The sequence below is a fragment of the Mirounga leonina genome, unplaced genomic scaffold, assembly GCF_011800145.1.
Source record: "Mirounga leonina isolate KUSES-001 unplaced genomic scaffold, KU_Mleo_1.0 Mir_128, whole genome shotgun sequence".
Taxonomy (NCBI): Eukaryota; Metazoa; Chordata; class Mammalia; order Carnivora; family Phocidae; genus Mirounga; species Mirounga leonina.
This window is the reverse complement of record NW_023270320.1, coordinates 20,687,967-20,709,499: the sequence shown is the minus strand read 5'-3', so window position 1 is coordinate 20,709,499 and position 21,533 is coordinate 20,687,967. Positions and strand designations below refer to the sequence as shown.

The 21,533-nt window shown below is 45.1% G+C and overlaps 2 protein-coding genes across 7 annotated transcripts in view; one reads left to right on the top strand and one right to left on the bottom strand.

Moving 5' to 3' along the window:
- Positions 1 to 9,820, top strand: part of MTUS1 (microtubule associated scaffold protein 1) — a 167,825-nt gene extending 158,005 nt beyond the window's left edge. For 5 of the 6 annotated variants that reach the window (XM_035004152.1, XM_035004150.1, XM_035004155.1 and 2 more), the window contains 5 exons: positions 948 to 1,021; positions 1,174 to 1,269; positions 3,644 to 3,760; positions 6,931 to 7,028; positions 7,494 to 9,820. In XM_035004152.1, the coding sequence (XP_034860043.1) occupies positions 948 to 1,021; positions 1,174 to 1,269; positions 3,644 to 3,760; positions 6,931 to 7,028; positions 7,494 to 7,707 (599 nt within the window). In that variant the 3' untranslated portion in view covers positions 7,708 to 9,820. The remainder of the gene's footprint in view (positions 1 to 947; positions 1,022 to 1,173; positions 1,270 to 3,643; positions 3,761 to 6,930; positions 7,029 to 7,493) is intronic. The other variant, XM_035004151.1, reaches the window with a different exon arrangement.
- A 656-nt stretch (positions 9,821 to 10,476) lies between these two features.
- Positions 10,477 to 21,533, bottom strand: part of PDGFRL (platelet derived growth factor receptor like) — a 54,114-nt gene continuing 43,057 nt past the window's right edge. Inside the window, exons 4-6 of the mRNA XM_035004156.1 lie at positions 16,788 to 17,081; positions 12,298 to 12,437; positions 10,477 to 10,939 (exon numbers count right to left, since the gene is read on the bottom strand). Coding sequence (XP_034860047.1) covers positions 10,751 to 10,939; positions 12,298 to 12,437; positions 16,788 to 17,081 — 623 coding nt within the window. The 3' untranslated portion in view covers positions 10,477 to 10,750. The remainder of the gene's footprint in view (positions 10,940 to 12,297; positions 12,438 to 16,787; positions 17,082 to 21,533) is intronic.

The following is a 21,533-nucleotide window of genomic DNA, read 5'->3' as shown; positions in this document are numbered from 1 at the left end:
GTGTTTTTGCTTTCTTTTTGCATCGTTCATTGTTAGCAGATGCCCTTTTCCCCTTAGGATGCAAATAGTAGTTTGTCACAAATGCCAGCCATTTCAGAAATAGGATGAACTTTTAAAGAACGTAAAGGCCTTTTTGGTAGTAGTAGTTCTTTACCACTTGAAGTCCTGGGAAGTTAAAAGTGTTAGTTGGTATCCTGGCCACAGTAAAGGATCGGTGCTCAGCAACACTTGCTCACCAACACTCTTGCACTACAACGATGTCGTGAAATGGAGATGGCCCTGGTTGGAGTCAAGAAAGAGTATTTTTAGAATTATTTTATCATGATTGGAAAGGCCGAAGTAGAAGGAAAAGAAGGAGCCATTTCTTTAAGAACGCAAAGGATAGCAGAAGTTGTTATGCTAAGCTCCATGCACCCCAGAGAGAAGCGTGTGGATGTGGGCTGAGAACGGGCGGGCTCACCTTTGGCAAAGGCCTTTTCTCATCAGAAAAAGAGAGTTGTCGTGTGAAGTCAGAGACGACAACATCGAAAACTGACCCAGGGTTGATATTTAGTAAACATTGTCCTTCTTCCTTCCTGCTAGGATTGGGTTTAATTTTAGACTTCTGTTTGGTTCATGAAGAGCAAATGGAAAAGCACACAGGAACTCCAGAGCATGGGGGTGAAGGCCATTGTTGGAGGCGCTCTCCCCTGAGGAGGACGCTCTGTTTCCGCTGGCCTCTGGGGGCCTCTCTGCTCTCCATCATGAAATGGAAATATCTGCCCTACTCCTCTCATAGGGCTAATTTGAGAACAGATAGCTTAATTCTTATAAAAGCATCTTACAAATATAAAGTGACATAGTCCTCCTGCTTCATAATCAACTCTTAGATCTACGTGCTTTAACAACCGTAGAATACAGTGATCTCATAGGATGTCATTGCCTCCAAAAAAATCCCTTCTTTGCAGAAATCAAGAAAAGCCATGAAATGGAAAAGAAGTCACTTGAGGATATGCTTCAAGAGAAGCAGGAATCGCTGGAGGTGGGTCAATCTCACTTACCCCCACCTCCTCCCCGCCCCAGATATCCGCATTCCTGAGGTTTGTGTGGTTTGGGTAATGTTTCTGTGTACATTTGCTATGTTTCTGGTGTCTGCTTGCTAACTTGTGCTCCACATTTCATTGTTTGTTTTAGAAACAAATCGATGATCTGAAGAATGAAAATGATGCTTTAAATGAAAAGTTGAAATCAGAAGAACAAAAGAGAATATCAAGAGAGAAAGCAAATTTAGTAAGTTGTGCATGCTTCTCCATCACTACAGAGTTCTCTTCTGCTCAGCTGCCCATGAGGGTCAATGATACGGGTTTGGACTCCTTCCATATGTTGCAGAGTGATTTTTAAACTGGCTTCTTTGTTTACTGGTAGCTTTTTAGAAATCCTAAGAACTGACATACAGATGAAGCCCCGTACATTGTGAGTGGTCTAAGCTGATAACTACGGGCAGATAAGAAAACTGTCAATGAGGGTCAGGGTTTCACGTGAAGACTATAGTTTTGTTTTGTTTTTTAAACTAACTGGTATACTGAGATATAATTGACATACCATGACATTCACCCTTTGTTAAATGTGCAATTCAGTGGTTCACATGTTGTGCATTGGTCACCATTATCTACTTCCAGAACATTTTGTCACCCCAAAAAGAAACCCTGTACCCATTCCCCCCCGAACCCCCAAAACCCCCCAGCCCTAGGGAATCACCAGTCCACTTTCTGTCTCCATGGATTTGCTGATTCTGGACATTTTGTATAATTGGAATCATGTTCTCTTGGTCTTTTGTGTCTGGCTGATTTCACTCAGCTTATGTTCTCAAAGTTGATGCATATTGTAATATGTGTAGGCGCCTCATTCCTGTTTATGTCTGAATAGTATGTCATACGGGCAATCCTCACTTTGGAAAAGTACAAATTTATCTCGTAGGCTCAACTTTCTCCTGCAACTTGTATCCTTATTCACCTGGCCCCCACCTTACTTTTGAGAAAAAATTTCTGTTTCTGTCTTCAGTACCACCATTTTCCTTCCACATATTTGTGCGTGGGACTGCAGAAGCAAAGTTCTTTTGCTGCTTAAAATCTACCAGCTCGAAAAGTACATGTGCTTGGGTCTCTCAGTGAAATCTTTTGAGGATGTCTTTGGACACCCTCTAGACATTTGAATACAATTAGTTGAGATGAGGTCATAGTCAATGTTCAAAGCTATTTATTCTGGAAGGTTCTTAGACAAAGCAACGATTTCAAAAAAAAAAAAAAAAAAAAATCTAGACTTACATGCAGGGTGTAAACCTTACAAGTGGTTCCAGGAACAGATTTTAAAGAGCTTCCTGGAACTGCAGCAGCTTTTGAAAACTAACAGAAACAGATTGAGGAAAGCAGGGCTACCTGAGGCCTGACCCCCTGGGGGAGTGTACCTGATGCTGTGGGAGGGCGCATTTGAGGAAGGCCCAGGCAGGCAGAGAAGTCGGCAGAGGTGCGATGGGAACAGGGCTGTGAATGCTCAAAGCTTAAAAATGGACAGAATAAATGATACTGTCTCCTTTTAACAAAATGAGATATGGTTTTCTTTTTTTCCCCTAAAGATAACAGATCCTGTGTCAAAGGGTGAGAGTATTGGAGGCCTATGAAATTTGGAGAAGAGCCCTGGATTCGCAGGCTTGGGTGTTATGCCTGCCTTGGCCCTTTCCCGCTCTGGCATGTTCCCTGAGCCAGTGCCCTGCATTGTGGAACTCACTCTCTCCTGTGGAGTGAGGGCTTTGAATAAGTAGTCCTGAGAACCCATTCCCTGCTCTTCCCTAAGGCTTGGTCCCGAACATTAACCACTGCCCAGGAGTATAGTTTGGGTGATCTACCACTGCTGACGCTTGTCTGAGAAAGTCCCTCATTAAATCTGATCAGTAGATTTATACGTTTTGGATGGTTCACTTGGATTTCCAGAAAAAAAGGAAAGAGTCCGGATTCCACTCTGGGGGTGTGCTCTAAGAGGATGTCTCCCCTTATGTAGTGTTTGTTTTGGACAGAATTCCAGTGCACGTGCTGTACGCCATATAGCGGTCAGGTGTCACAGAATAAAAGAGAAGTACTGGACAGCTCAATATAGTCCCCTCATAATAAAAATCCCAAAGACTCAGGACGTTGTTGTCACTTGGTGGTTTTCCAGAGAGCCCTGTAAATGCACTGCCTTTTCATTCCTGGTCAGTTACTGACTTGGTTGGCAGAGAACAGTTCCCTTTTCTCCCTCCAAACGCCAGGAAAGGACTTGTAATGGCCTCATCTCTAGCCAGAGTTGTTTTGTATTGTAAGCAATGTTTTTGGTTTTTTTCCTCTTCCAGTAAAATATTTGGTGTGACCAATATTTTCCCTTGTTAAGTTCCCAATAAATGAGCGAAATGTTTGTTTTCAGAGATGAAATGTCTTATTTCATTCTTATAACCAAAGACTTTGAGATTACTGTTCTCTTAACCCTTTTTTTCCCTGAAGCTGCTGTAAGAAGGTTAGAAGTCTCTAGCTACTTGTTTGCCCAATTTCTAAATCTAATCAAAGACTCTTTCTATTAAGAATTTGACAACGTGTGGTTAAATAATCAGAGCTGTGTCCTGCTGTGTCTGTTCCAGAAGAACCCTCAGATCATGTATCTGGAGCAAGAGTTGGAAAGCCTGAAAGCCGTGTTGGAGATCAAGAACGAGAAACTCCACCAGCAGGACATCAAGTTAATGAAAATGGAGAAACTGGTATGTTTCTTCAGGGTTTTACCCAGTAGAACAAAGACTGTGGCATAGAAACTGGGCTCTGAGCTAGAGCCGTGGAGTTGTTTTAACTGCTACTCAAGTGCTTAGAAATGTACAGAAGGCAACAAGAGGCTACATTTTCTTCTATGGGTTTGCTCCAGGCTTATTTATTGCTGCCTTCTGGAACTTTTTTTTCCCCCCCAAGGAACACAGAAAGCAGCATTTGGGTCCTTGGAAAAGCCACAACAAACAAATTAGGCTTCTGTTTTAGGGTCTGTGAATCTTAATGCATCTAAGAAGAATTTTGAAATCATGTAAAATCAGTACTTTAAATATATCACCAACTCTGGGCTGGTGTCTTATGTCCCAAACAGTTGAATATGTAAATGAATCACATTAGGGTAATTCAGTTTGCTATCTAAATTCTTAATCTCTCTCGTGAATTAGAGTGTGACGGAAGAGTCATGCTCTCATAAAATTAATCTGGTTGGACAAATGCAAACATTATGAAAAATATGAATGAGGTGGAGTTTGTGGCCTCTAGGACAGAGCACCAGCGTCGGCCAGTGACAAGTTCACCAAGAAGTCTGTGTTCAGGTGGAGCACGGCTGCTGGGAGCCAGAGTCTCACCAAGCGGACAGGGTTTGGCAAGGCAGCTTAAGTGATCCCAGCCATTGCTGTACTTGGCCCTTGACTGTACCAGCTGCCTCATTGTGCCTGTCCCTTGTCCCCCAGTTATGAGTGATTCATTGTTGAGTGACCGAGTGCCTCATTCAAGCCCCAACCAGCTCTGGACAACAGGGAACCTGGAGGCCACTCTTTGTTTGCTTTTTTTTTGTTTGTTCGGGTTTTGGTGTTTGGTTTGATTCAGTTTTCTTCTAGAGACACCATTACCTCACTGTGGAGGGAGGTAAGGGCTAAGCCCCCATCTGGATAAATGGGCACTTTGAATTGCCAGGCAATTGTGATTTTTTCTTTTAAAGGAAGGAAAGAATTCTTACGGTTTATTAATGGGCCTAACCTAATATAGATACCAGTTCCTGCCAAAGGTCATCCTGTTCCATCAAGCCTGATAACTCAGCTAATCTCACAGTCATTGGTGATGTAGATCACCCTATTAATAATTTGTTGCCCCATGTGCCGTTCATGCATCCAAACTTTTCAAAATACCATATACATGAAGAACAGGCTCTGCTATAAAGTTAACAACACATTGTAGTTATTGTTGACCCATAAACATTTTTGTTTCTTGCCATGCCGGAGAGGTATCATGGTATTAGTTAGCATAGAGTTGATATAACAGGTAAACCTATGGTTACTTTATCTACAGGCATACCTCAGTGAACGATATTGTGGGTTTGGTTTTAGGCCACCACAATGCCAATATTGCAATAAAGTGAGTCACATGCTTGGTTTCCCAGTGCATATAAAAGTCTGTTAAGTTTGCAATAGCATTATATCAAAAAAAAAAAAAAATCAATGCACATACCTTAAAAGTGCTAACTATCTGAGCTTTCAGTGAGTTGTAATCACTAATCACAGGTCACCATAGCAATTGTAATAATATTAAAAAAGTTTGAAATATTTCCAGAATGACCAAAATGTGTCAAAGACCTTGAAGAGAACAAATGCTATTGGAAAAATAGTGCTGATAGACTTGATTGACATGGGGTTGCCACGGATTTTCAATTTATTTAAAAAAAAAATCTGCAAAGTACAAGGAAGTGACATATAATAAAATGAGGTATGCTTGTATTCGTAAGCTCAGAGCCTTTGTAGAAAATAAGACTTGTAGAAAGCAAGGAGGCTTTCTCAGTTCGAAAGCTTTGGTATGACAACTAGCTCTGCCAATGGTTAGCTGTGTGGCAACCCAAGGGCTAGTTTCCTATAAAAGGAGACCTTGGATGAGATAATACTATCAGGCCAATCCCTGCCCAGTCTCTCATTCCAGATTGCCCCACATCATGTGTTATTTCAAATTCCTTTGTAACTGCTGGAAATACCAAGGCTCCCTTTTTCTTACAGTCTCATTTTTGGGAAAGTTTTTCCACCTGGCGGACTTGTTCTGAGCACTTTCTGGATAATAAGAAATTTTAAGAACAGTAGGACTCCCAACCAAGAGTCGTAGTCAGAGTGGATGAGTCATACATTGCAGAGACAGGGATTAGTGATGTCACCACCTCAGCAAGTAATCAAATCTTACCTTTAGAAAGTAATGGGATGTAATCAGCTCTTCATCATGTTAAGTGATTAAATGTCTTCTGGGATTTTATCCTTGAATCTCTCCCCTGATCAATTTGTTTTTCTTGAAAGTTCTCCAGCAGAACAAATGTTTCTTCCCCTGAACTGGGGAGGGAGGCTTTGTGTAGTGAGTGCTCCTTCTCTCAATTGGTGCTCCACAGAGCTTGGTGAATGGGCGCTTTGTGTGGCCACCCGAGGTAAAGGCTACAGAGAAACTGGAAACCACGTTTAAGGCCATGGTAGACATGGCCAAGAATGGTCAACTGTTGGCCTACTATGAGTTTTCTTCAAACATGGGGATTTTTTTTCTCCAGACTTGACTATAGGAAGCTGAAGTGCAGGCCAGCCGCTGTTGTCATTTTACCACCTTGAAACTGAAAGAGGCACGCGTGTGCGCACACACACACGCGCATTCATGTTGCCCTGGGCGTGGGGCACCAGTTCTCGGGGGGGGGGCGGGGGGAGTAGCAGTTCTAAAACAGTGTGACCGGGAGCAAATCCATTACCACCTGGGTGCGTCAGTGGCCTGGCAGACATTTGTAAAAATTATATATCCAGATGCACTGTTTTGCTGTTTTAGATTCTTTTTGCAGCATGCCCGTGTGCAGATATTTCGATATACTACTAAACCTTCCTTAATTAAATCTCTTCAAGTGTGCTGGTATCAGGAATGGGCTTAAGGGAATGAGGGGCTTTATTTTTTATTATTTTATTTTATTTATTTATTTGAGAGAGAGAATACATGAGAGGGGATAGGGTCGGAGGGCAAAGCAGACTCCCTGCCGAGCAGGGAGCCCGATGCGGGACTCGATCCCGGGACTCCAGGATCATGACCTGAGCCGAAGGCAGTCACTTAACCAACTGAGCCACCCAGGCGCCTGAGGGGCTTTATTTTTTAATGTATAAATGTTGGCATTCTCGTTTACATCAAGGTGGACAACAACACAGCGTTGGTTGACAAATTGAAGCTATTCCAGCAGGAGAATGAGGAATTAAAAGCTCGGATGGACAAGCACATGGCGATTTCAAGGTAAAAACGGTCCTATTTTCCCTGAGCTCCTCCCTTCCTTGAACGACGAGTGTTAACTTTCTTACCACACTCCACCCATGGTGGGTGGTTCAACAATGTGGACAATAGGATTGGAACCAATGGTGTGGACCACTGTGGTCCCTGGCAGACTGACGCTGAGAATGCTTTCAGAGATGGAGCAGCACAAGACCCAATAGGAAACAGCCCCAAGCATAAGACAGTCATCAGACATGGAGAAAAGCTGTGGTAGGGTCACCCACCCATCTATGAACTCACCCCCAAAGGTACTTTTCCTTGGGCTTACGCTCACACTCTCAGCGTTTCTCCAGCAGCCCGGGCCCCATTCCCAGCAGCCCTGGGCAGGACTCCCTTTTGTTCCAGAGGGATTGTTTTGGGGGCTCAAATTTTTTCAAGTTCCTTTGAACTCAGATCCACGTGGTTTGTGGCTCTTTTTTTGTCTTCAAGGCAACTCTCCACCGAGCAGGCCGTTCTGCAGGAGTCACTAGAGAAGGAGTCCAAGGTCAACAAGAGACTGTCCATGGAGAACGAGGAGCTGCTGTGGAAGCTGCACAATGGGGACTTGTGCAGCCCCAAGAGGTCCCCCACATCCGCCGCTGTCCCCTTCCAGTCACAGAGGAACTCCGGCTCCTTCCCCAGCCCCAGCATCTCACCCAGATGACGCTTTCTGGAAGCTGGGAGACTGAAAGCGTTTGTACAGGTCTGCGGGACTGACCCTAACCACGCTCATGGGCACGAGCGCTACCGTAGTGGACGCGTGATGACCACTCTGGAACTGGAGAGTCGCCACCCCCGAGGCTTCTTAGGAGACTGGAACTCTGGAGGAAGACTTGGACCCCGTCCAAGAGCCTCCTCCCCAAAGATCTCAGAACGGATCTACACGGACACTGTTGCACAAAGCACTTAAAGAACAAGAGGGTCTTGTTCATTGCCTTTTTCACCTAAGCATAAGGGGAAAAAAACTCTCAGGGGCCTGTTAAGATAAAGATTTATAACCTTTATAATGTTCTTCACCACAGACACCTTCTTGTGATTTTTATTTTGGTCTGACTGGGGATGTATGAATGAAATGGATGCACAGAGTGTCGTGTCTGATGCTGCCTCCTTTGCTGTGTATTCAAAGTCAAATGCTGCATATATCTGGGTGTGTACTAATCAAATAATAGTCAGTGTATGCACTTCTGCAAAAGCCATAGAAGGAGGAATGATCGTCACTTGAATTAAGATTCTCGACCACCAACTCAGCTCAGCCCTTGACCGTGGGAAGCGGTAATGACAGGAAAGGCTTTGACTCGTCCACGTCTCTACAGCTCTGTATCCTTCGGGAGGAACTTGTTGGCAGTCTTTTGGTGTTTGGCAACGTCAGTTGAAACTAGATTTTTTTCCTGTAGATTTTTAACATCCCCATGTGAACCTAACAGTCTATTTTCTCAGGCTGTGTGCAGATATAGAACCCTAATTTTTCTAAAAATCTGTATAAAGAAAAAGGGCAGTACCAGTGGATTTGCTTCTGCCTTATTTTTACCTTGATCTGAGCTATTCCCACATATTGAAACTATCTGCTCTCCCATTATCCTCATTTCCCCTCTTCCTCTTCTCCTCCCCTCCTTCCTCCTCTTCACCCATCCCTCACTGCCCCCCCTCTCACCAGAGCCACGAAAGCAAGCCTTCTACCTCCTACCTACTTTTCTCTGGGACAAGGAATATGCTTTTCCAGAGCCAGCTCATCATCAAGGTGCCAAAACCACTTTCCAAATAAACCTAGGCCTGGATCTCCTAGTGCAAATTTTGGGAGACCCTAGAGAGAATGAAGAATAAGCCATTAGCTAGTAGAACGACGTAAGGTAGGATTCCGTGCTTATTGGTGAGTAGGAGCAGCCTGTTTAAGGCAGTGATGTGGTATTTAGTAAAACATTTGGGGAAGAGAATGCTAAGTTTCCGTGTACCCTTTGAGGAATCCTTCTGTCCTTGAGAAAGGAGCAGAACGGTCAGTCGATGAGCGGAAAACGGGGCATACACAACTCCCTCCAAGCTGCATTTCAGTTTCTTTTCTGAACTTATTACCTCCCCCCATTCTAAGACTTTGAGGGGGAAGTAGAAGGAAGAACTGTGGCTTCCTCTCCCTCTCCCTGCACGTCAGTGTTTACTAACCTGTGTTGCCCATGTCCCATGGCTGTACACATAACCGCTGTAGTATAGGAACGGATTCGGGACACTAGAGGTGGATATTCGAGTCCTCATTTACATGTACACTAAATAATAGCAAACTGATCTTCATGCTGCATGGTTGTTTTTATTAGTGATTGTGTCCGAAGCCTTTAACCTCCAGCAGTTTATTATGTATGTAACCTTCCATGTTTGCTTCTGATAAATGGGAATATGGGTTCACTGCCACCTCCTGGAATAGCTCTCTGCTTGTCCTTCTGAGTTGTTTTCAATGCCATTAGCCAAAGTTGGGTTTGCCATCCATCTCCTACACATGGGACATCTTGTGCTGTTCCTTATTGTCCTCCATACCATTTAGGTGTCTGGGGGAAATCAATCTTCTACACAATTAATACAAAATATCTTCAGAGAATGGGAGGCAACAGGAGAGTAGATAGGAAACGAAACAGAACTTTAAGATTTTTTTTTCAAACCAAATGTTTTTCACGTAGGATGCAAAATGTTGGCACGTCATGAAAATATGGATGTGTAAACTGTAGTTGTGCTCAGTTTGTAGTGATGGAAAGTGTATTTTACTTTGATCAAATAAATAATGCTGGAATATTCAATGTAAGAATTGCAACCTCTGACCTCCATCCTCCAAAGTGTCACCCAGTTTTTAGCCCTTCTCAAGACCCAGGTGACCATCTGTCTCCTCCCCAGGAGCTTCCAACGCAACGACAGAATTAGTCACAGGCTGGAATCAGGCTCTCAGAGCTAGACTTAGAGGTAAGCTTCTCTGAATTCCCAGCTATGTGTGTTGGAGAAATTTTGACTGATTTTAACAATTTCTGCTATTTAATAAGGTAAGAAAATGGGAACAGCTTAAGTCTAAATATTTTTAAAGATGGTAAAAAAGCCTAAATGAACTTGAGTCTTCCTTGATCTGGAAATCTAGTTTATATTGAAAGTTAAATTTTTAAAAACACTGACTCTAGAATGACTCATCGTAGGACTTCGAGTGCAGCAGCTTTTAAAAAGGCAAGTTTATGTAATTTTTTGATACCTTTGTATTGTATTGTAGATACAGTTGAACCATGTATTATTCCATTTTTAGATCCTCATGTGTTGTAGTTGTGATATCAGATAGAATCTTGGGTAGTGACCCAAACATTGCTGCCAACAAGTCCTTCTGGCTGTACTTCAACCTAAAAATGAACACTTAGCTCATTTTGTATTTTTTACAAAAACTTGCTCATTTAAAAGAAACGAGGCTATAAAGTTGTTAATATCGATGCTTTTTTTAATTATAAAAAGTAGAAATGCATGTAGATAGGTAAGCAATCAAAATACATGCTCTCTGTTCGAGGAGTTAACACTTCTATTATTAGACTGGATGACTTCCTTTTAGTTTGGATGTCTGGGTCTGACTCACAGGGCAGGGGGTGGGGTTTGGCACTTGACATCAGCCTCTGGCAAAGCATTAGTCAAAAGAACCCCAAAGCGGGTCATGGACACAAATGAACTTTCCATCAATTCATTATACTTCATTTGCCAAGTCAGGAGAACTCAACAGTGGTAGCAACTGTAGTCTCCCCTTGGAGATTCTGAGCGGTGCAAATATAATATCCTACATCAGTGGTCTCAAAGTCTTCAATTGTCACGATGCTCTGGGAGATTCTTGTGGTATGCCCCAGTCCTCGGTGGATCAGCCTCCAACTGTCTTGAATCGTCACGGGCCTTTCATCCTGTTGAACGACACCCCCATGCACTGAAGCACAGCACCAAGCTGCTACAAACAGCTCGCATTCACCCAACACCATTGGGTGGTGGTGTCAAAGTGCAAAATACGTACTTACTAAAGACTATTTGGTATGCAGAGCACAGGGGAGCTTTTGTGCTGTATAAACATTATACCATTTGGTACGCTCTTTCTGCTCTTCAGTATGTGGCTACTTAATATAAAATTTATTCTTTTGGAACTCCAAGAATGTGGAACTGGTATTAGGCAAAAAAAACATGGGTAAAAATTTCCACTGCTCTCCTCTTCACATTGCCCACTCAGTAGTTCTTGGTCACAGAATTTAAAAGCAAGTGTGAATGAATAAGAGCTCCTCATTGTTCAGATTTGGGGAAGGGAGAAGTAGAAATAGTCAAATATGCCAAAGGACTCCAGTGGGGAGAAAAGTTGTACCCCGAGGATGGATAACATGATGCCCTAGATGACATAACTCCCTATTTCTAGAAAGTGAGAGGGTCACTTTTAAGATCTTCATCCAACTTCGGTGATAAGAATGTAGTATGTTCTGGATTAGTTTAACGTAACTGTAATATGACCAGTATTAAAAAATACCCTTTCTGCTCGTAAAAAACAAAACAAAACAAAACTTACAAATCACTGATGTCTTCAAAGTGTGACTGACAGCACTTCTTAAAAACATGTACCTAGTTCCAGGAAACTACTTTTCTCCGGGTAGAGTTATTTTCCACCAACCATAGTATAGCCAACACACTTCTGGCTTATGGGCTGTGTATGTCTTAGGAGGCCAAATCTCTTCTGGCAAGGAAGGGGTTATTCCATGGTGGTAGCAAAGCTGTTTATTTTAGTGAGCAAAACAGGCACGGGGGCTAAATGTGAGCTTGTTGCTCTTACGGAAAGTCTATTTTAACATACTCTCTGGCCTCACAGCACTTTTGCCAGGGCCTAGGTTTATATGCCCACCTGGTGGATGTCCTCACCACAGGGTAGAGTTTGCACTGCTGGAAACCAAGTGGCCTCCAACTGACCCAGGATTGGGGGTGGAGAAAGAGGGAGGCTCCCCCCTTTCCCTTCCAGGTCTCCTCCCTGCTTAAGGGTTACGAAGAAAAATAACCTATGTCAAGGGTATGCTGAGCTGCCTAACGGAACCCACTTCTTTTCCTGTCCTTGAAAAAAAGCGCCACTTGTAACTATACTGAAATGTCTTAGGAAACTAGGAAGCCCGGGCGCATACCATAGTTCCACACATTGGTTGCACTTAAGTTCGGATCTCTTCACTTAGGGGTGGGGATGGGGGACAAAACCGTGAGCTGAGAGAGCTGGCTGGGATGGGGGCACAGCCCTTACCTTCTGTCCCGGATAGATCCACCTGAATTCCACCTCAACGTCAGGTTCCCCAAGGACCGTGCAGAGGACACTGATGTCATCCCCACTTCTCACTTTGTTTGAGGATGCCAAGATGGTTGTTGACGGAGGGCCTCTGGGAACTGAAAGGAAGCAGGAGATGGGGAAGGTGAGATGGAAATCCACGAGTATGACCTTGAAGACAAACCTTGAGCTATATTCTGTTCTTTGAACAAAGCTGTAGCGTTTCTGCCTGCCCTCCAGCTTCCCAGCCAGCTTCAGGCCTAGGCTCTCCCACCACTTCCCGTGTCCTTTGAAGCCTCCTCTCCTCCTTGACGGTCCAGAATGGGGAGCTCATCCAGGACTCCCAGGCCCAGCCATTATATTTACACTAGGAGAGGAGCTAGAAGTTCTCGGAGTAAGAAGGGCAATAAAAAAGTTGGGGGAGAAGAAGGTGCGTGGAGAAAGAGCACGCAGAAGGTAGAGAAGGGGCAGACTGGAAGGAGGGCAACTGAAGGGGTGAAGAGGAACAGGTGGGTGTATGGCTGTCTCCTCAGAGGGAAGAGGAGAATGTGTGAATCGAAGGAAGAGGACATTCCGTAGGAAGGGCCCAAGTACCACATCTGTTGGCGGTCCCTTCACAGCACTGCAGAAACGTTTCTTCACTGGGGTCAGTTCACTCAAGGATTTTCATGGCGGCCTTGAGCAAGGCAATGGACTAGGAGCCAGGACTACAGCAGCCAACAACCCAGACGTGGTCTCTGAGCCCTTGGGGACCACTCTCCGTGGTCTGGGAGGAGGCAGACACTAAGCAAGTAATTGTACGGTTTATGTAAAACGTGAGTTGTGTCAGGAACTGTGAAGGAGAAGCCCAGCATGTTCTAGAAGCTCAGAATAGTCTGAAAAGCAAGAAAGACCTCCTTGCTTGAGGGAACACTGTTTGAACTAAAATCTGAAGGGTGAGCTTAACAGGCATGGAGGAAGAAGTAGGGAGGCAGCCACGGCCTGGGAATCCCAGTGTGCAGAGCCCCCACCGTGAGGTGGACGAAGGCCAGGCAGGCCACAGCAGGGTAGGGAGAAGGACAGAGGCTGGTCCAGCAAGGCCCTTCAGTCCACTGCAAGATTCCGACTAGAGGTCTAAGAAAAGTGGCAGCCTACTAAATGGTTTTAATTGTAATTATCATCAGCTATGGTGTGGAAGATGGAGGAAGAAAAAGGGAAATCAACTGAAAAGAGAGTTGCATTAGTACCAGGAGGAGAAGATAATAGTTTGAACTTCTCTTTTGCAGTAAGGATAGGGAGAAATAGGGCACGAAAAGTAGGATGTGAAAATGATTTGATGGAAAAGGTGAAAAGGCCTGGGAAGGAGACAGGACTGTCAGAGTGACTCCCAGGTCTGGGCCACACATACTCACCTGGGAGTTAGCAGTGAGCAGATAGGAAGCAGAGCATGGGTATGGCTGAGACTGGCCAAGAGGAGAGCAAGGCATGAGAAAGAAGGGTGTCCTATGGACCTCCACCACTGACAAGCTGGAAGAGGCAAAATGCTGACAAAGCAGAATGAGAAAGTGGGGGAAAATCAGGAAAACTTGAAGCCAGGGAGGAGGCATTTCACGTAGGTGTGGTAGAATCTAGTAGGACGAAACAGAAACTTGTCTACTGGATTTGATGGCCTGCGAGTCCCGAGTCCCTTAGCAAGAGCTGATTGGGTGGGACCCTGAGGAAAGAGATGAGCGTGTAGGAGGGAAGGAAACACAGGGAATGGGGAGCATCCTTCAGGGCATTTGGCTGTGATGGCAAAGAGAAGACCTTAGCCGCGGGCTCAGGATGGTCAAGAAGGGTTGAAAGTTACTTGGCAGCAGTGTTACTTGGGGGCCATGGTCTACTGAGTAAGTCCCAGAGCTGAGAATAAGAGGCATCGAGGAGTCCAGATTCTTATCTCGGAGAACTGTTTGTTGGTGGGGCCACTCACGCCTCTCCAGGGCTGCTCAAGCAGCAGCACTGCAGAATGACTTCTCCCCCGCCACCCCCACAGACCACTCCCCCCAGTCATAGAAGAGTTCTTGGAGGGAGACAAGTTACCACTGAAGGACTATGGTACATGAAAAGGAACCATTTCATGGTACATGAAAAAGAACCATTTCTTCTTGAACTAAAATCTTGAACTAAAGGAGGAGGAGACAGCCATACACCCACCTGTTCCTCTTCACCCCTTCAGTTGCCCTCCTTCCAGTCTGCCCCTTCTCTACCTTCTGCGTGCTCTTTCTCCACGCACCTTCTTCTCCCCCAACTTTTTTATTGCCCTTCTTACTCCGAGAACTTCTAGCTCCTCTCCTAGTGTAAATATAATGGCTGGGCCTGGGAGTCCTGGATGAGCTCCCCATTCAGCCCCCCTCACCTAAAGGGGCTGGCGAGGGGGGGCCTTGTGTCCTGGAAGTCACGAGAGGGAACCCCAAGAGAGTCACTGGTTAAGGGAGGGGGCAGCATGTTATTCTGCTTGCTAGCTGCACTTGTACCACCAGCCCAGAGCTGGAGAGCACTGGGAGTGATGGTCTGTGGGGGCCGCCAGGGGGACAGGAGACCCAGACTGTGTCCCCGCTGTAAGTGTCTAATTCGTACACGCTCCGGAGTCAGAAAGTGAAGAGACAAGGAGGACAATGAGCCAACGAGGAGAGTGACTGGAAGGGAGAAGAGAAAGCTGGTGGAGCCACGACACTCAGAGGAGCAGAGGTTCTTAACAGAGGATGAGAGGATGAGGGTGAGGAAGTAAGAATGGGCACATGTCAGGGGCAATTCTAGAGTCAGGGGAACAGAAGGACATGGAGACGTCAAGGGCTATATCCTTTCCGAGACCACACTGCAGATCAGGGCAAAGAGGTACGTGTGAATAGCCGAGGCCTTCAGCTGAGGGTCCAAAAGGAGGATGGGGCTGAATCTGACACAGGCGAATGCACCACAGGGGCTGCTTAGGGGTGAATTCCTTATCATCCATGGCGGGATGTTGGAGGCACTGTCTGTCCCGTTGGGTTCAATGATAAGCCAGGTCGGTAAATACTACCAAGAAACAAATGTCTCTGGGCTGTAGCCTCTCCCCTCCTCCCCCAAGGCCGGCACCAGAGCAGGGAGAGTGGGGGAGGTAGACCGTCTCCCTCCACCACTAGAAAACCCCACTCCAAGATGCTGGAGTCACCAGTGCTCCCTGTATGCTGGTGGACAGAGCAGGAGAGGACTTCAGGTCAAGTGCGGGGTTAACGATGTGAAATGAACAGTGTTAGAGACTAGAATGAGACTGTCTTACTAACCCGAAGTGCCTGTTGGATATAGAGTAGACTGAGATATCATTAATGGATCTCACTACCCTTAGGAAAGCGGGTTTCAACATGGCAGAGTTGAAGGAAGTAAAGAAAAAGGTGTTTCATATATGAACCCATTGAATTGAAACTCCTCACTAAAATACTCCCAGAGACATTTGATTCACATTAAAAAACAGTTCCATTTTAATGGAGAGATCTGAGCATACTTCAATTGTGTCCAGAAGTGGGAAGTGAGGTCAACTGGAAGAGACTGAATTTACCCATCCATGGGATTTTCCAGTAGCTCTCATCATGGAGAAAGGGTATAGTCATGTTCTCCAGGGTGGCATTTCCCTGGGCAATGGGAGAACAGGTGAGGGGCAAGGAGTTGAGGGCACCAACAGAGAGCATAGCAATGTTGAGCCCTGAACCCCCAGCTGGGTGGGTGGGGAGGGAAGGAGGGCACTGGAGAATGTGGGGAGGAGAGTGGAGGTGAGGATGGGCATAGAGGAGTCACTGAACACTAAGCAACAGTCTGAGCAGGGATGAGGCTGTGCGTGGAGTTGGACGTCTGATTCAGTGAGTGATTCTCAAGTTGGGGCAGCTGTAGCTGAGGACAGGTTGAAGTTGCAGCTGAGGGGAGGGGTGCCTGAGGTAGAAGGGATGAGGTGGTCAGTGAACCAGGCCTGATGAACTCCAAGTGGATAATGACGTCATCCAGAAAGTGAAGAGACAAGGAGGACAATGAGCCAACGAGGAGAGTGACTGGAAAGGAGAAGAGAAAGCTGGTGGAGCCACGACACTCAGAGGAGCAGAAGTTCTTAACAGAGGATGAGAGGATGAGGGTGAGGAAGTAAGAATGGGCACAAGAAGAACTTGACCTTGAGTTGGGGAAGGATGGTGCTCTTAGGAGACCACAGATTTTGGTTACAACAAAGAGGATGCTCTCATCAGAGAGGAAAATACTGGAGAATTGCTGATCCATCCCACAGAGGTAGTACCAGAGTGAGCAGTGGATGAAGGGAGACAAGAGAGGTTGGGTCATGGCAGGGGCAATTCTAGAAATGTCAGTACAGTAGAGGAGCCTTTAAGAACAGCAGTCTGTGCCTCCTAATTTCCATCCATAGCTGGGAACATCAGTACCTGATACTGACTAGCTGGAAGAGATTAAACTCTAGGCAGTGGTAGGAGCGGGCTTACCTTCCACGTAGAGCAGTTGGTACTTGACTGAGATCTGAGACTTGCCCCCAGCCTCCGCCTTACAGTAGACCACCCCCTGGTGTTCAGAATGAGGTTGCAGATACACAAAGCCTCTCTTCACATCATAAACAATGTCTGTTCCATTAGCCGGGATTTCCTTGGCAGGGAACTCCCTGTGGAGGGTGACTTTGGCCGACAGGACAGTCACTCGACAAGGAACCACAGCCTGTCTGTCTGGGTTCAGGTAGACAACATCGAAGTAACTGGAAGAAGGTACAAAGAGTTCTCCTTTCTCTGCAAAGGGAGAGATAGAGGTTTATTTATTCTCAAGAAACAAGGTAAGAGTGCTTTAAGGATTTTTACATTCGGGGCACAGAGAGGGAACTGGCAATATATTGAGATACTAAGTCCTTATTCATAGAAAAAGCTAGTTTTTAATGCTTTTCCTTTTTTTGTATAAAAGATTTCACTTCCCATCTCCTTAAAGGAATCAGAAAGGTATTCGGTAAATCAGGCCAATGAATTAGCCCACTGAGGAAGCAGGGAAGGAGACTGATTTCCTTATGTTAAGAGCAATTTTGGGCGCCTGGGTGGCTCAGTTGGTTAAGCGACTGCCTTCGGCTCAGGTCATGATCCTGGAGTCCCAGGATCGAGTCCCGCATCGGGCTCCCTGCTTCTCCCTCTGACCCTCTCATGCTCTAGCTCATTCTCTCTCTCAAACAAATAAAAAAAATCTTTAAAAAAAAGAGCAATTTTACCACCTGTGAACCATCTGTGTCTCTGGAGAAGTTAGCCTCAAAGCCTATGCTTGGAACTGCCCATTGGGAACGGTTCCCCAACACAGCAGAGCCTCTGAGAGCCCAGCCCAGTGAGGATGCTGGCACCTTCACATGTCCTTACTCGCAGCCCAGAGGACCTCATTCCTGCCAAGGTCAGCAGAAAGAGAATTAAGTAAGGACAAGACAAGAAAGCCACCAGTCTCAGGTTCTGAGCTCTGCTTGTCTAACACTAGGCTGGGGAATTCAGTCAGTTTCTTATATCCTCCTGTTTTCCCTGAAATCACTCTCCCTGTACTTTAAGTTCTACATGATGGCATTTGATCTTACAGAAATGAGAGAAACAAGGACTGGCTTGCCCATACGTTCATTCCTTAGGATAGTCAAGGGACTGTGGGTTAGGGTTTTGTTCTTGGCATGGCACATTTAATCCTGTTTTCTGGATGATTCTGTGAGGGAATATTATGGCAATTGCTAAGAGAAATCTTTGAACTTAATCATACTCCAACAATTGTTAAATTGTTTCCCATGTTTTCCCCACCATGTTCCTGAAACAAATAATTATTCTTGGCTTTCTCCTTCACTAGCCCTCTTTGTGCCACAGTCATATGATATTTTTAGGGTGGGGACAGAATTCCTAGACACAACATCAAATGTTTTCACGGGCCAAGAGTTCTTTGGCTATGAGTACCAAGTTCACTGACATGGAGGTCTTTCCCTGGCTCTGAGATAAAGAGGGAACATGTCATGGCTCAGTGAGTCTCCATCTTTTCCAAGGCTTTCTATCAAGCTGGGGGATTTGTGCCACCTTCATGATAAATTGACTTCCAGGCTTAGTTAAGGGGCACCTTGGTCAATGCTGTATCTAAAACCCACATGTTCACACAGAGTTAAGTCTATATGGCGTTGGATGTGTCAACTTAATCTCTGTGTCTCCACATCCCTATTTGTAGAGAGAAGAACCTGGAATAGTAAAGATAGCTTTTGAGCAAAAGCCTTTAAGGAAAACTTCTGATTGGAAGATTTAGAAGCAACTTTTATTTAAAGGTTTTGTAGAGGAAACTGAACCAATAAACAAAGTCAGTAGAATAAGTAAACAACCCAAATTCCAGAACACAAAAATGTGGTCTTACTTCTTGTACTATAAAACAGTCTTTGAAAGAAGTGACCACATCAGTTGCTTTAACAAACAGAAAAAACATATTTGTAATTAGTAGATCCGATCTACCACCACCACCAACAAAACCTCGCTGAAGTTCATTTAAAAAATTTTAGATTACATGTGACCCCTGCAAACATGTTTGTAGCTACTCAAGTAGATGGCAAACATTACTTTAAGAAAACTAAACACATGGAAATTCAGATTTCCAAAAAAAAAAAAAACCTAAATAGGCTATAAATTAAAATCCAAATGTCAACAAATTCCATATTCAGTAAAGTGTTCATTAATGTGGTTTTACTACATATAATTGGTGCCCAAGCCTTTGCTATGAGAAAGCTGGTAAGGTTCTCCTCCTTGACCTGGGTGGTAGTTATGTGCGTATATTCATTTGAGGATAATTTATTGAGTTGTATACTAATAATTTGTGTAGTTTTCTTTGTATATATCATACTTCAATAAAATGTTAGGGAAAAAAACCCCTCTGATAGCGCCCCCCCATAAAGATTACATATGTAGCAGTTGCTTAATCAAAAACTGCACAAATTAACAACAGTCAAAAAGAGGCTTCACAGCGTTTGCAATCAAACTCTGGGAAACATACAAACATAATGAATGCCAGACGTTTCTCTGTGTGGGTAGCAGGGAAGCATATGTTCTGAAAGAATCAGAGCCAGCAGCAGGAAGCTCAGCTTCCGTAACAGCTCATCTTGGTTTTGCAAACGCACCCATGCCTGAAAAGATAAATGCTAGACCCTTTACTGAAAATCCAACTGGTCTCTTGGCTTGGCGTTGAGAGAAGAGAAAATTATACAACGCATTAGGTCATGTCCCTTTTTGATCCAGGTTTCTTTAAAGTTGAAGTACATATTTTAGCCTTCCTGTGACTCACTAGAGAGCTTCCCATAAATTAGGAATGAGGACCTGGCCCCAAAACTCAAAGAGAGCACTTAACCCTAATGGGACATTCTGCTCAAGGGAAGTCTTCCGTTCAAAATCTCAACTCAAAACCCAGTATTTTAGGAAGATGTGATAGTGCTAATCACGGCAAGACATCTTCATTCTGCCATGTGAAATATGGTATCAGTTCTTGTCCAGAATAACAGGCGCTAAGGGCACGTGGGCAATTCTGCGCAGCACATTCCAGAACGAGGATCACAAGGGATTACCTGTGAACAACTGTTAGCAGTTCTCCTGACAACACCAGTTATGCTAGCTAGTGTCTTTCTGCCTGTTTATCAAGCTACCCATCACCTTGTCCTAGAAATGGATCAGGGCAGTAAGAACATTAGATCCTCGGCCAGAAAAACAGGAGTGGACTCTTTCTCCCCACTACCAGTCATGGAACGCTGAACAAGTCACCTTGCCCTTTCAAGTCTCAGTGTCAGCATCATAATTTCTAAAACAGAGATGGTAAAGTAGCTTCTACTTATTTCCTGAGGGTGTGGTGATAATGAAATGAGATACACGTGACTCCAAAGTCTCAAAGACTCTGCTCACGCATCTTCTTGCTATGTGGGAGGGAAGGGAAATTACATGAGATTTTTCCTAAAGCATTCACTAATGGCCAGGGCCTAAGATCATCTGGGTCACAGTGGCTAAGTCAGTGTAGGTCTGAAAGGTGGAGGGACTCAGGATGTAGACAAAGCTCACGAAAGCCCCTGCCTAGACTCGAAGAAAACATTCTGGCTTCACCTGGAATGCCAAGGCCAACGGCAGCACCAGGGAGTGGCATTTCTAAGATTCCTGAAAGCCGTCCCTCACCTCTGAACCTGTTGGAGAGAACATCATGCCCCAAACTTCAGAGTGTAGACAGCTCTGCTGAGGAAGGAGACCGGCAAGCTATTTTGCAATGCCTCTTTCTCCAAGAGCAAGTTTCACCTGCCAGAAACGTACCCGACACCGCTCAGAGGCTTCCCTCTGACCTGCGCATTTTCAGGCACCTCACTTAGCACAGGGATGGGGCTGAAGCCACACGGGCCACAACCTTTGGGAATCCTGCCCCCCAAACTTCAGCTCACGCTACTCCTAAGGACAAATGTGAGGGGGCCTGTGGCTAAGCCTCCTCTGACTAGGAAGCCTCCAGAAAGGAGGTCATCATGGGTCCTGAGAGCACAGTGACCAAAAATCTGTCCAGTCGAGCTTTGTGTAGTGACGACCATGTTCTCTGTCTGCAGTGGCCAGGAGGACGGCCACCAGCTACATGTGGCAAAGGGGCACTTGAAACCTGGTGCGTGCCACTCAGAAATGGAGTTTTAAATTATTTAATTTTAAATAATTTCCATTTAAATCTAAATAGTCACACACGGGGGCGCCTGGGTGGCTCAGTTGGTTAAGCCACATGATTTCGGCTCAGGTCATGATCTCGGCTCAGGTCATGATGTCAGGGCGATGAAATCGAGCGCTGAGCATGGAGCCTGCCTGAGATACTCTCTCTCGCTCTGCTCCCCCAACCGCCTCCCTGGCTTGCACACATGTGCTCTCTCTCTCCAAAATAATTAATTAATTAATTAATTAATAATTAATAATAAATAAACATCCACCCCTGTTCGGTGGCTGCCATATTGGACAATGCAGGTAGAGACCCTGGAATCAGACTGGGTTCAAATCCTGGTGCCGCCACTTACCTGTACGACCTTAAGGACGTATTTCATCTCTCTAACCTCTACTTCCCCGTGAAAGCAACAGAAACGATATTAGGGCTTAGTCTGGAGGCTCCCTGCGAGACTTTCACGAAATGACTGACATAACCTGACAGAGCCTGGCCAGCAGGGGGCGCTCTCATTGTCATCATTAGATACTCGGAACCGT